This window comes from Geotrypetes seraphini, chromosome 11 (assembly GCF_902459505.1).
Source record: "Geotrypetes seraphini chromosome 11, aGeoSer1.1, whole genome shotgun sequence".
In the NCBI taxonomy this organism is placed as follows: domain Eukaryota; kingdom Metazoa; phylum Chordata; class Amphibia; order Gymnophiona; family Dermophiidae; genus Geotrypetes; species Geotrypetes seraphini.
Genome location: NC_047094.1, coordinates 82,767,324 through 82,781,244, shown reverse-complemented (window position 1 = coordinate 82,781,244; position 13,921 = coordinate 82,767,324). Strand labels below are relative to the sequence as shown.

Genomic DNA, 13,921 nt, shown 5'->3' with positions numbered 1-13,921 from the left:
GTACTAACTGTAGGTGGAGCTAAGGAGCCCAGTGAAATATAGCGTAGGCAAAGTGAAAAATCCAGAGTGGATTCCTTCTACAGATGCACGCGGCTATAGAAATATTACCCCTCTGTCTAGAATGTCTCACCTATCTACTGGAAAAGAGCTTACCAGGGTAAGTACATAATCTCTTTATATAAGTTTGAAAGTGTGCAACACACACTTCTTAATGTTGCCAACAGATAAGAGAGGTTTTTTCATGTGTCTACCACCCTCTCTGTAAAGAAACATTTCCTTAGATTACTTCAAGTCTAAATGTGTACAATAATAACATATCATACCTAGGCTTTAAACAGGATAGACCTAAACAGATAAGATTTTAAACTTCTGGAAAAGGCACAATTGATGGAATCAATCTTAATTCCTGTGGTTGTGAATTCCATAAACTAGGCCCTCCAACCCAAAAAATCCTCACTTGAGAATCTTCAAAATGAATTTGGTAAAACAATGGAAAAGTCTAACAGAAATTACATTACATTACATTTGTGATTTCTATTCCGCCTGTGCCTTGCGGTTCTAAGCGGATTACAATTAAAAGAGATCAGGACATTACCGAGAGAATTACATTACAACGATTTAAGTAAATTACATGTTGTGGTATAGAAATACAAGTATAAGATATCTGGATTTATCGATAGAATAACTTGACAGGGTTCAAGTAGTTACAAGGTTCAGTGGGGAAAACAATATAGGCAACTGAAGAAAGGTACCTAACTTTGAAGGAATCAGTTAAGTGGATACCTAAGGGAGATGCTTATTTAGGAGAAGGTTAAATGGATACCTAAGGGAGATGCTTATTTAGGAGTTTGGATATTTTTGGTAAATGAGGTTCAAGGGGATGACTAGTGTGTTATTTGCTGGGGAGAGTGCATGTACGATTGGGGAGGAGAATATTAAGTAAGGACGTGTTTTTTGAAAAGAAATGTTTTGATTTCTTTCCGAAACACTTTGATGTCTGTTGTTTTGATCATCAGTTTGGTGATGGTGGGGTCAATTTTCGCTGCCTGAGTTGCTAGAAGGCTGTCGTAAAGTTTCTTACGTCGGGTACCATTATGAGGGGGGAAGGTGAAAAGATTCTGAGTTCTTCTTGATCTGGGTAGTCGGTAGCGGCAAAGACGGTTGTTCAGGTAATTGGGGGCCATACCATGGGTTACTTTGAAAAGTAAGCAGCAGAGTTTGAATTGAGTTCTTGCTTTTATCGGAAGCCAGTGAGAGTCTACATAGGCGGGTGTGACGTGGTCGAATTTGCTGAGCGAGTAGATGAGTCTGATAGCTGTGTTCTGAACGGTCTGTATGTATCCATCAGTCTTTTTTCTATCTTTTATTTATTCATCCATAGAAAATAATACAAGCAAGAAACACATGTTGGTATACAACATGGACCCTTACCCTGCTCTACCCTACTCCTGGTCTCTATCCATGTCGAGTCATTTTCTTGAATATTTGGTTACAAGCAACTCCCTGCTGTATAATGAGCTGAGTGAGAGCCCAGTCTTCTTTGTTTCTCTGGCATCCTGATATCAATGTATTAGTCACAGAGCTTTGGGATGCTCCTGAAGGGTCCCTTAAAGTAGCCAAGACAATGGCTTGGCTGTATCCGATGGCACAGGAGTGTCAGCAGCTGTTCGCTCACCCCAAGGACCTCAAGGGGGATGTGATTCTTAAAAGATAATTTAAAACGCTGGCCTTGGGAATCAAAGCAGCTGCAGCAGTTTCCTTTGTGACATGTGCCTATGAATACCAGGTTGTGGAGTCTTGAGCTGGCAGAGGGTGAGCCTGCACTCCAGCTCCTATTAGCTGGAGTTGATTATATAGCCGATGCTCTCTACGACATCAGAGTCATAAGCAAAGTTTGGGCTTATTCGATCTCAGCCCACAGAATGCTCTGCATCAGGCAATGGGTGGGAGATTCCACATCTAAGGCTACCCTCAGCAGACTTTCTTTCAAGGGACAAATGTTGTTCGGAAAGGTGCTGGATGATCTCATGACCAGCGTGGCAGATTGTCGACCAAAATTTCTACCTAACAGCAGACCTTGAACCTCTAGAGGCTCTGGGTGGTCTAATTTTAATGGTTCCAAGTGCTTTTCGCAGTTCTGAGGAGGAGCCTCCTAGGGATTCAAACAGAGGTCCCAGGGAGAACTAGGCCTCCAGTTCTCATTCTGCTACAACCTCCAAGAAAGCACAATGACATCATGTCCGGAGCAGTTCCCCTGAAGATAGGGAGTTGGCTCTTGGACTATGCGGAGGCTGGGGTGCATATATCATCAGACCATTGAGTACTGGAGATCATTCAGAGCAGTTACAAACTCGAATTGATGGACTGGTTTGTGGACTCCCGGCAGGGCGACCAGAGAAAGCAAGTAAGGTCACGGCTACAGTTTAGAAGCTGTTAGATATTCAGGCCATAGAGTCTGTGCTGCCTGAAGATTCAGAGTCAGGCAGATACTCCACATATTTTGTTGTGCCAAAGAAAAGCTCAGACAATTGGATACCCATTCTGGATCATACGCACGTCAATTAGAGAGTTGCGCGGGGACAGAAATCCCACCCGTCCCCACCCGTCCCCGCCAAAGTCCCACCCGTCCCCACCCGTCCCCGTGAGGAATCTCACCCGTCCCCACCCGTCCCCGTGAGGAATCCCTCCGTCCCCACCCGTCCCCGTGAGGAATCCCCTCCGTCCCCACCTGTCCCCGCGAGGAATCCCCTCCGTCCCCGCCCGTCCATATAAACTTCAGAAATAGTTATTTCATTTAATTATGCTACTGAATTAAAGGCTCTGGTAGAAACCCATTTACAAATAAGCAAAAAGACTTTATTAATTTGAAAATATTAATTGGGAAGAATACATACTTTGCAAATGGGTTTCTACCAGAGCCTCTAATGTTTATAAATTTTTATCAACACAACTAATATACTACTTTATCCTGAAGCAAAATAAAAAAAAAGAAATATAATTCTTTTCCTACCTTTGTTGCCTGGATTCTGCTTTCCTCATGTTCTCATTCAATTCCTTCCATCCACTGTCTCTCTTCCTTCTGCATCTTCCATTTGCTCTGTTACTGTGCCTCTCCCTTTCTTCCCCCTTCCAAATTGGTCTGGCACCCATCTTCTTCTCTCCGCTCCCCCCATAGTCTGGCATCTGTCTTCTTCCCTGCCAGCGTCTTCTCCCTACTCTCTCTTCCCCATTTCCTTTCAGCGTCCTTCTCCCCCCATCTTCCCCATGTCCTGTCAGCGTCCTTCTCCCCCCTCTGTCTTCCACATGTGCTTTCAGTGTCCTTCTCCCCCCTCTGCTTCCCCATGTCCTTTCAGCGTCCTTCTCCCTTTCTGTCTTCCCCATGGCCTTTCAGCGTCCTTCTCCACCCCCCCGTCTTCCCCATGTGCTTTCAGCGTCCTTCTCCACCCCTTTGTCTTCCCCATGTGCTTTCAGCATCCTTCTCCCCCCTCTGTCTTCCACAAGTGCTTTCAGAGTCCTTCCCCCCCCCGCCCTTCCCATGGCCTTTCAGCGTCCTTCTCCACCCCTTTGTCTTCCCCATGTCCCTTCAGCGTCCTTCTCCACCCCTTTGTCTTCCCCATGTGCTTTCAGCATCCTTCTCCCCCTCTGTCTTCCACAAGTGCTTTCAGAGTCCTTCCCCCCCGCCCTTCCCATGGCCTTTCAGCATCCTTCTCCACCCCTTTGTCTTCCCCATGTCCTTTCAGCGTCCTTCTCCACCCCTTTGTCTTCCCCATGTGCTTTCAGCCTCCTTCTTCCCCCTCTGTCTTCCACAAGTGCTTTCAGAGTCCTTCCCCCCCCGCCCTTCCCGTGGCCTTTCAGCGTCCTTCTCCACTTCTTTGTATTCCCCATGTGCTTTCAGCGTCCTTCTCCCTCCTCTGTCTTCAAGTGCTTTCAGAGTCCTTCCCCCCTCCTCCCGTCTTCCCCATGGCCTTTCAGCGTCCTTCTCCCTCTCTGTCTTCCCCATGGCCTTTCAGCGTCCTTCTCCACCCCCCCCCCGTCTTCCCCATGGCCTTTCAGCGTCCTTCTCCACCCCTTTGTCTTCCCCATGTGCTTTCAGCATCCTTCTCCCCCCTCTGTCTTCCACAAGTGCTTTCAGAGTCCTTCCCCCCCGCCCTTCCCATGGCCTTTCAGCGTCCTTCTCCACCCCTTTATCTTCCCCATGTCCTTTCAGCGTCCTTCTCCACCCCTTTGTCTTCCCCATGTGCTTTCAGCATCCTTCTCCCCCCTCTGTCTTCCACAAGTGCTTTCAGAGTCCTTCCCCCCCGCCCTTCCCATGGCCTTTCAGCGTCCTTCTCCACCCCTTTGTCTTCCCCATGTCCTTTCAGCGTCCTTCTCCACCCCTTTGTCTTCCCCATGTGCTTTCAGCATCCTTCTCCCCCCTCTGTCTTCCACAAGTGCTTTCAGAGTCCTTTCCCCCCCCCGCCCTTCCCATGGCCTTTCAGCGTCCTTCTCCACCCCTTTGTATTCCCCATGTGCTTTCAGCGTCCTTCTCCCTCCTCTGTCTTCAAGTGCTTTCAGAGTCCTTCCCCCCTTCCTCCCGTCTTCCCCATGGCCTTTCAGCGTCCTTCTCCCCACTCCTTCTCTACCGCCCCGGGTGCAGCACAGCCGGCCAGGTCCCCTTACTTTTGTGGCACTTCCCCGACCGACTGACAACAGCCCCGTTCCGACAAACCTCCCTGCCCTTAACTGCGAATCTAAATTACCTTATTACAGCTGCTGTAAGAAGATAATTTAGATTCGCGGCTACAGGGCAGGGAGGATTGTCGGCCGGGGCTGTTGTCGGTCGGTCGGGGAAGTGCCACAAAAGTAAGGGGACCTGGCCGGCTGTGCTGCAACCGGGGCGGGGTGTGGTGGGGTGGACCGCCCCCTCCCTTGGTAGCCACTCGAACCGCGAGGCTACTCTCCTCCTTACTTGCACTGCCTGCAGCACAGAGCCAAACGGAAGTCTTCCCGACGTCAGCGCTGACGTCGGAGGGAGGGAGGGCTTTGTGAGGGAGGGCTTTGTTTAAGCCCTCCCTCCCCTCCGACGTCAGCGCTGACGTCAGGAAGACTTCCGTTCGGCTCTGTGCTGCAAGCAGAGAAGGTAGGGAGAAGAGCCGCCTGACTGAGTACATCCAGCCCCGCAGGAACCCTGCGACCCTCGGAGGCGTCCCCACGGGATCCCCGCGTCCCTAGGGGGCGTTCCCACGGGATCCCCGCGACCCTAGGGGCGTCCCCACGGGATCCCCGTGACCCAAAGGGGGAACCCGCGGGATTCCCGTCGTCCCCGTTCCCGTGCAGCTCTCTAACGTCAATACAGCATTGAAAGTTTTGCACTTTTGCATGGAGACAGTATGATCAGTCAAAGCAACGGTAGTGCCAGGAGAATTTTTGGCCTCTCTGAATTTGACAGAGGTCTGAATATTCCCATATTTCCAGATCACAAAAAGTTCCTGAGATTTCATTTCCGGGAAAGCTATTTGCTAGTTATTGGCCCTTCTCTTTGAGCTGGCGACAGCATCTCGCATATTCACTAAGGTGCCCAGCTATGCAAGATGGGCTTGCAGGTTCATCCATACCTAGATGACTGGCTGATCAGAGTTCCATCATTCCCAGAAAGAGAACAAGTGGTGACTGACGTGATCTGGGTCCTACAGAACCTAGGTTGGATAGTGAATTTCCGAAAGAGCCAACTAGTTCTGTCCCAATCCTTGGAACACCTGGGGGTCTTGTTCAGCATAGCAGAAGGTCATGTCTATCTACTAGAGACACATAGACAAAAGCTTTGCACTCAGATAATCAAGTTTCAAGTGTGTTAAAAAAATTTTATATTGCCTAATCAGGCTTCTAGCTGGTGCACAATACTAATAGTATAGAGAATAGATGCATTAAAAACAAATTATAAAATTAACAAAAATGGCCAAACTGGCTCCACCCACGTGGCACTACCTCCAAATGCTAAGCTCCATGGCAGCCACGATAGATGTTGTTTCTCAATTGGACTCTCTGCAGATGTGTCTGCCATGTACACCAGAAGCCCAAGCCTGTATGGACTGGTGGCTCCACCCACAGTCATTGTCAAGAGGCATGCCTCTCCAAATAGCTTTGTGGGTAATTGTGACAGTAGATGCCAGCCTGTTTGGCTTGGGGGGGTTCACTGCAATGGACACCTGATCCAGGAGTGTTGGTTGGCCTCCCAGATTAGAACTTCAAGCAATTCGTCTGGCGTTGCAGAGACTGCAGAAAAGTCTGGAGGGACAAGCAGTTTGAATCTTCTCAGACAGTGCTTCAGCAGTGGCATATGTCAATCACCAGGGAAGGCACCATGATTGTGCAGACAAGTCTGGAAGCTTGCTTACTCTTCAAGTGGATGAAGCTTTATTTTCAGGCTTTCTCAGTAGCACATGTAGTGGGAGTGGACAATGTTCGAGCTTTTCCCAAAGAAAATGTTGTTCTTACCAAGGAATGGCTATTATTTTTTAAGTTTCATGATACTCATCAGGTTAAGTATTACAGAATATCATTGTTTCGAGCAATGCGATTTTTTCATAAAGCTAACTGAAATGTGTCTTTTTATTTTTTTTTTTCTAGCCTCAAAGTTTATTGTTCTCTCTCTCTATTTTTTGCACAGTAGCTTTCTCCACTCACCAAGGCCGGAGAAGAGATGGAGAAGAGCAGCGTTCAGGTCTCGGCCGTTCTCCTGCACTAAGTAGTATGGAGGAGAGATGGCAACGGGAGATCAGTGAGAGAGGAGTGGTCACCTGTCCAAACTGTGATGCTGTAACAAGAAAAACCATTGCTGGACTCTCCAGGCACATGGATGTTTGTCAGAAGGTAGGTGCTGATTCAAGCATCCTCACGGCATCCCTTCTAGTATTGTGCTGGGGCCTTCCAATTCTCTAGAGAAACCAAAAAAACACTATGGATTGACGATGTTCCTGAAATGGACTTTATTGAGAATTTTAAAGTTCCAAAGGTAATCCACATAAAAATAAAGCAATCCACATAAAAATCGTCACTCCACAGTGTTTTTTTGGTTTCTCTTGGACTCTTTTCTCTGTTTCTGTTCTAGGCTCAATTTTTTGGGGTTTGCCTTTAACATCCCAAACAGGGGTCAAAGTGTCAACAGTGATAGGCAATTATACATAATAAAAAACAAATAAGAAACAAATCCATCTATAACAGGTGTGGGTAACCATGGTCCTTGAGGGCTACAACCCAGTTGGGTTTTTAAGATTTCCAGAGAAAACCAAAAAAACTCTGTGGAGTGACGATGTTCCCAAATGGACTTTATTTGAAAGTATCAAAGTTCCAAAGGTACACTAAAATTCTCACTGCTTGCATTTGCAATGGAAAAAGGATGGCAGGAATTGTTTGGCGGGCCAAATTTAGCCCACAGGCCAGAGTTTGACATGTCTGTCCTAAAGGAAGAAAAAACCCCGAAACTTCTACAAGGGCAGCATAATGTTGTTGTTAATTCCATTTACCCTCTCCCCCATGCCACAAGGTTAGCACAAGAATTTTAAGGCAATAACACATATCAAGCACAATCCTTATAAACATGAAAAGCATGCAAATTAAAGTAGATCTAGAAAAATATACTTATGATTGTGCTGATATTGCACAATACAATTGCACTGGTTTTTAAGGAAAAAAAATGGGTGGCTCTAATAGAACCACCTTTGGCTTTAGCAGTAAAAATGCCTTCATCCAGGGAATAAAGTAACTTTCTGGCCACAAAACAAAATTCCTTTAAACATAGAAAATGACAGCAGATAAATGCCTATAGCCTATCCATTTTGCCTATTAATACCCTCTTTTATTCTAACAGAACCTGCATGCTAGTCTTACTTACTCATGAATTCAAATACAGTCCCCATCTCCTCTGTTGGAGGCTGTTCGTGCATCCATCACCTTTTCCGTGAAGAAGTATTTCTTTAGATTACTCCTGAGTCTGTCCTCTTTTAATTTCATCTTATGCCCTCTCTAACCAGAGTTTCCTTTCAGCTGAAAAGAGATTTGCCTCCTGTGCATTTATACCAGGAGATTTTTAAATTACATTGGTTCTCTTGTAAGGCCAGGGTAGAGTTCAAGTAGTTGACCTTGATTTTCAAGGCTTTATATGCTTTGGGTCTTAGTTACTTCTGAATTTGATCAATTTGAATCAACCAAAAAGAACATTTAAGTCACTATGGGGCTCATTTTTAAAGCACTTAGACCAGTGTATCGCAAACTATGTGCCGCCGCACACTAGTGTGCTTCCTGAGATTCCAAGTGTGCCGCAGCACACTGATGAGGAAGAAAGGTGCCGACCAGTTGACTTGCCTACAGGATGTGCCTCTCGTCGCAAGAGGCACGTCCTGTAGGGCCAGAAGTTCTCAACATGCAGTATGGCACCAGCGCTGCATGTCTAGTGACTTCCTGCTGCCATCGTGTATGTTCCAGGACTCCTGCCTTCCTCATCTTCTCTCCCCATCCCAGACCAGCAGCAGCAGCTCAATGTGTGTTTAACTTCGCCACACAGCTTCCGCTAGCATTAGTTTAGATGCAGTTCCATCAGGCAGCCTCGGGGCCTTTGCTTCGATGATGCAGCTTCCTCTTTCGTCAGAGGCAGGCCGGCCTAGCAAAGGCCCTGAGGTTGCCTGATGATACTGCGTCTAAACTAATGCTAGCGACAGCTGTGTGGGGAAATTAAAAGCACAGTGAGCTGCTGCTAGAGAGAGGAGAGGTACTGCTGGACAGGGGGGAGGTAAAGGGAAGGGAGAAGAGGTGCTGCTGGACCTGGTAGAAGGGGAGGGAAAGGAAAGGTGCTGCACACAGGAGGGGAGGGTGAGATGGTTCATGGGGAGAGATCATATTAGTTGTGAGTGGAGTTGGGGGAGGTATGGAAAGAAAATTATTGCAAGAAAGAGTGAGAGTGATGAGAGAGGGGGAAATGGACATGGGGTGGAGGAGAGGGAGAAATGGTGCATGGGGAGAGAGCATGTTGGGATGGGGGTGGGAAAGAGGGATGTCACTCGAAGGAAGAGGCAAGGAGAGAGAGAAAGCATGCAGGAGGCAGAAAGTGTTGGACTCATGGAGAGGGCGAGATGGATGGGTTGGACAGAAAGGAGGGAAGGAGAAATGTCACACTCGGGGGAAGGGGGAGAGGGCAGAGAGTGAAAAGTTGGACTCATGGAGAGAAGTTGGTTGGGGGAGGGAAGGAGAACCAGAGGAGAAGCAACATGCATGAGAAAGAGAGAAAGAAATGTTGGACTAGGAGGGGGCCAGAAAGGAGGAAGGGAGAGAGAAATGTTACACAGGGGAGAGATACCAGACCAGGGAATGGAAGGGAAGGAGGGGAGTATGGTAGTACTATAGAAATAATAGTAGTAGAGATAGGCAAAGTAGGCACATGCCTTGGGCCTGAAGGGTTCAGGGGGACTCAGTGTGTTGATATGATTATGTCACATCTAAGTGTGGGTTCTGCTCTTGCAGTAATTCGTCACTTGGACATTGTCAGTAGAAATGATTTAGGGACGGGGATATACGGTAATCTGTGCTAACAGCCAAAATTTTGAAAGAAGTAAGTGACGTCGCCCTGGTGAATGGCTGCCTAAACAGGGAGCTCCAATGGGGCTGCAGCGAAAAGTGGAGATTAAAGCTTCCAGAGTAGTGCAACTTTAGTATTTCGGGTGATTCTGTGCCTGTCCAGCTATGGCGACTCAGAAAAAATTAGAAAAATATAAATATTTTGGTGAAGGAGAGGAAAAATCAGCGATTGAAGGACAAGGTGGTATTTCCGAGAAAACAAAGATGGCCACGGGGCCCTCGACTCAATCTGAGTCGGAGGACGAAGGAATTCCGGCGCACCAGTTGGAGATCGGCGAGGAGGATCACAAAACAGTGCAAATGTGGTTTAGAGAGCTAAAGGAGGAGATAGTGGCCATGCACCGTGAGGTAAAGACAGCTTTAGCGGAGCTCCACTCAGATGTGGGGGAACTCGGAGCCCGGGTTTCCGCGTCTGAGGACCACGTGGAAGTGTTGTCGACATCGGTGTCGAGGATCAAAGAATCCACAGACTGCATCTCTACGAAGTTACAGGATTTGCAGGCGCAGGTGGAGGATCTTGAAAACCGATCCCGGCACTGCAATTTGAGATTTAAAGGCATTCTGGAAGGGGGAGGTTTACCGAGACTGTAAATCGGTGGTGCGGGAGTTTTGCCAACAATTATTGGAAGCAGATGGAGCGGCGATGCCAGATGTGATCGTGCTACAGCATGCACATCGGAGCCTGGGCCCCGCTAGAGGTCAGGGGATCAAGGATATCATAGCATGTTTTGGCGATTATGTCCTGAAGGAGCGGGTCCTGCAAGCGGCCCAGAGATTGCCACATTATCGATGGAAAGACCTGGCTGTGGGAGTGTTTCAGGACCTGGCATGGTCCACGTTGCAGAAGCGAAAGGCCTTTAAAGAGGTTGCACAGGCTTTGCGAGCTGGTTATAAGTATCGCTGGCTCTTCCCTTTTGTGGTATGGCTGACTCAACAGGAGATCTAAGAGAGTGAGTACTGTAGCGGAAGCGTGGTCAGCAATGCGGGAGCTGGGATGTGCAAATCTTCCTGACCCAGCGCCTATTCTGGAGCTGGCTACTACATCTGGACAGAGTGGGACCTGGACCACCGTATTACGATCGGGGAAAAAACTGCCAAAACTGCTATCTGATTCTTCCTCTAAGTTTCTTTAGTGTTCTTGTACAGACTATGGTGGACCAGAGTATCACTGGGTGGTGTATTGGCTCTGGCTCCCTTATCATATTAAAGACTTGGGAGGCTATGCTGTATTTTTGGTTTCTATCTGTTCTGAGTAGATGAGGCTGAAATGCATGTTGCTATTTTGTTGGGGATCTGGGGGTTTTATAAGTTTGTTTTTGTTCTGGATGTGATGGGGGAGAGGATTCCCATAGATTGTACTTTTACTCCCCATCTTTTAAATCTGGAGAGTTGAGGGTGGGAGTTGGATTGGGTTCTTGGAATGGGAGGGGTGTATGCTTATGGGGACTTCATGGAGGGTGCGAAGTTGTTTCATGTATTTATTTTGGCTGATGAGTAGGGGGGAAGCGAGGGGGTTTGGGGTAGTCACCTGAGGAGGATATCACTTTCTACTGACTGGCTGATTCTGCTATACGGGGATCAGCACCCAGGAGGGGGGGGATCTCAGGGGGGAATGACAGTAAGCTTCTTTCAATTGGGACTTGGAATGTTAATGGGTTGAATAGTCCAGGTAAACGGAGTATAGTATATCGCGAGCTGATTAGAATGCAGTGGGATATTTGTTTACTTCAGGAGACACATCTGTGACCCAGAGATGTGGGTGTTCTCCAATCACCCCTTTTTGAGCAGGTGTGGACACATCAAAGTGGGAGGGCTTCGAAAAAAGTGGGAGGGCTGGCAATCCTTGTACATAAGGGATTGGGTTTGGTGGTGCAACAGGTGTATCGGGATCTCATGGGGAGGTGTCTGGCACTGCAGGGCACTTTACAGGGACGCTCTCTTACTATCATTAATATTTATGGACCTAATGAGGGTCAGGTGGTGTTCTATACCTCTCTGAAAGAGGAACTGGTTAACTTTGTAACTGGTTCAGTATATTTAGGAGACGATTTCAATGTCACTCCGGATACGCAGTTGGATCATTCTCAGGGGGAAACTCGGGCACCTTCCCGAGCCCCTCGTCGGGCCTTGCTTGCTTTAATGGCCTCCCTGGGACTTTTTGACTGCTGGCGCTTGCTACACCCAACACAGTGAACCTATACTCATTATTCTCATGCCCATGTACATATGCCCGGATTGATGGATTATGGCTCCATCGTAATCAGTGGGGAGGGGTAAAGCGGGCGGAGATTGGTCCCATACAGGTATCTGATCATGTCCCGGTTTGGGTGGACTGTGCGGGTTATTGGGATGCAGGGGGCTCAAAAAATTTCTGGAGGCTCAATAAATCCTTATTGAAGAACACCACAAGTGCTGCGGGAGGTGGGAGAGGTTATAGACCAATACCTCCAGTATAATGATAATGCTTCTGTTAGTGAGTCCATTCTAGGGGTGCTCTCAAAGTGGTTATTCAAGGAGTCTTTATTAAGTGGGGGGGCTCATCTTAAACGATTATGAGGACAACGCACTTTATCCCTCAGGGAAAGCTTATTGAGCCTGGGGAGTTCCCATCAGAGACACCAAGACCCTTTAGTTTATGTGCAGCTACTGAAGTTGTGGGCAGAGCTTTCCATTTTGCAGATGGAAGAAATAGATTTTCTCAGATTGCGACTTCGCCAGACCGTCTATGAATATAATAACAAGGCCGGATTGCAGTTGGCCCGGTTTATTAAATTGAGGCAGGCCAGAGCCACCATAACGCGCATAAAGGGGCTGACCACTGCACTGACGGGTCCATTAGGAAGGCTTTTCTTTCCTTTTATACTAACTTATATGGGAGGGTAGCTGGGTCAGAATTGGAGTCCATCTCCACTTACTTGAATAAGGTGACTCCCTCGGTTGGTTGACTCTGACATGGAATATCTTAATGAGCCCATCACTTTGGGGGAAGTATTGGGGGTTATTAACAACTTGAAAGTAGGGAAGTTTCTGGGCCTGGACGGGTACTCTAATTCTTTTTACAAACGGTATCGAGATGTTTTGGCACCACTGCTGGTCCGGGTTGCCAATGGGGTTCGTGCGGGCTTTCCCTTCCCTCCATCCATGGGAGAGGCAGGTATCTCCGTGTTGCTGAAGCCTGGGAGGGATCCTTCTGGGTGTGGAGCGTATCGGCCCATTTCGCTTTTAAACACCGATGCTAAAATTTGGGCAAAGGTTTTAGCTCTCCAGTTGGGGAAGGTTTTACCCAAATTAGTGCATATGGACCAGTCGAGCTTTATTTTATGGCGCCAAGTTAGTGATAATATTAGACCTACGTTACATCTACTTTGGGCCGCTCAGAAGGACCCGGACAAAGTTGCTCTTCTGGCTATTGATGCTGAGAAGGCCTTTGATCAAGTTGAGTGGGCTTTTTATGGCAGGTGATGGAGCGAATGGGCCTGGGTGTTTCTTTTCTTACCTGGGTGCAGGCGTTCTATCAGCTCCTTCAACGTCTCTTACGCCTCCCTGCCCCTTCAAATTCAGCCCTCTCTCTATCTTTCCCCCCAGCCCCTCCATGTAGGGTTACCAAATATCCAGATTTACCCAGACATGTTCTCTTTTTAGAGGACTGTCCAGGTGTACGGATGGCTTTCAACCCCTGTCCAGGGAAAAAGTATCATGCTGCTTCAGCCCTAATCTTTCTACCCTTTCCCCCACTTACCTCCTGCTGTTCTGCTGAAATTGAATCTTTAGACTGACTGGCAGCAGCAGTGAAGTGAGCCTGCTGCCATCAGCCTGCTGCAGAAACTGCCTCTCTGGAGCGTCCCACCTACATGGGAACAGCATCTTTTAAAAAAATTTTTAACAGCATTGCTTGTTTGTTTGTAGAGTATTCTCTTGAGAATTAAACATGAACATACAGGCACCACATGGATGTAACAGTGGTGTCTGAATCTGAGTCATTCTGAGCACTAACATGAACATGTTACAGAGGAAAACAGATGAACTGGCGAGGAGCCTTCAGGCTTTTACACTGTGATCTTGGTAGCTGACTGCTTTTTCTGGGAACTGTTTCTTTGGGGGGGAACAAAATATATCCACCTTGTGAAAAGGCCTTTCTTTTACGTCTTTGAGGGGGCTGTTCTCTTGTCAGGAGGTGAGAGAAGAGAACCAAGCTTACTGACTGCTTGAGTAGGACAGCAGGCAGGCTATTGAGGAAGAGGAGGTGAGTCTGGCTGGTTGTGGAACAGTAGATTAGTTTCTGGCTATATGACTTGTGAAGGGTTTGGGAGAATAG

General features: G+C 47.6%; 1 protein-coding gene across 6 annotated transcripts in view; it reads left to right on the top strand.

Annotated features, from left to right (window-relative positions):
* The window catches only part of ZNF512B (zinc finger protein 512B), a 324,570-nt gene that overhangs the window by 178,046 nt on the left and 132,603 nt on the right, over window positions 1-13,921 (top strand). For 5 of the 6 annotated variants that reach the window (XM_033914235.1, XM_033914239.1, XM_033914234.1 and 2 more), the window contains one exon: window positions 6,647-6,849. In XM_033914235.1, coding sequence (XP_033770126.1) covers window positions 6,647-6,849 — 203 coding nt within the window. The remainder of the gene's footprint in view (window positions 1-6,646; window positions 6,850-13,921) is intronic. The other variant, XM_033914236.1, reaches the window with a different exon arrangement.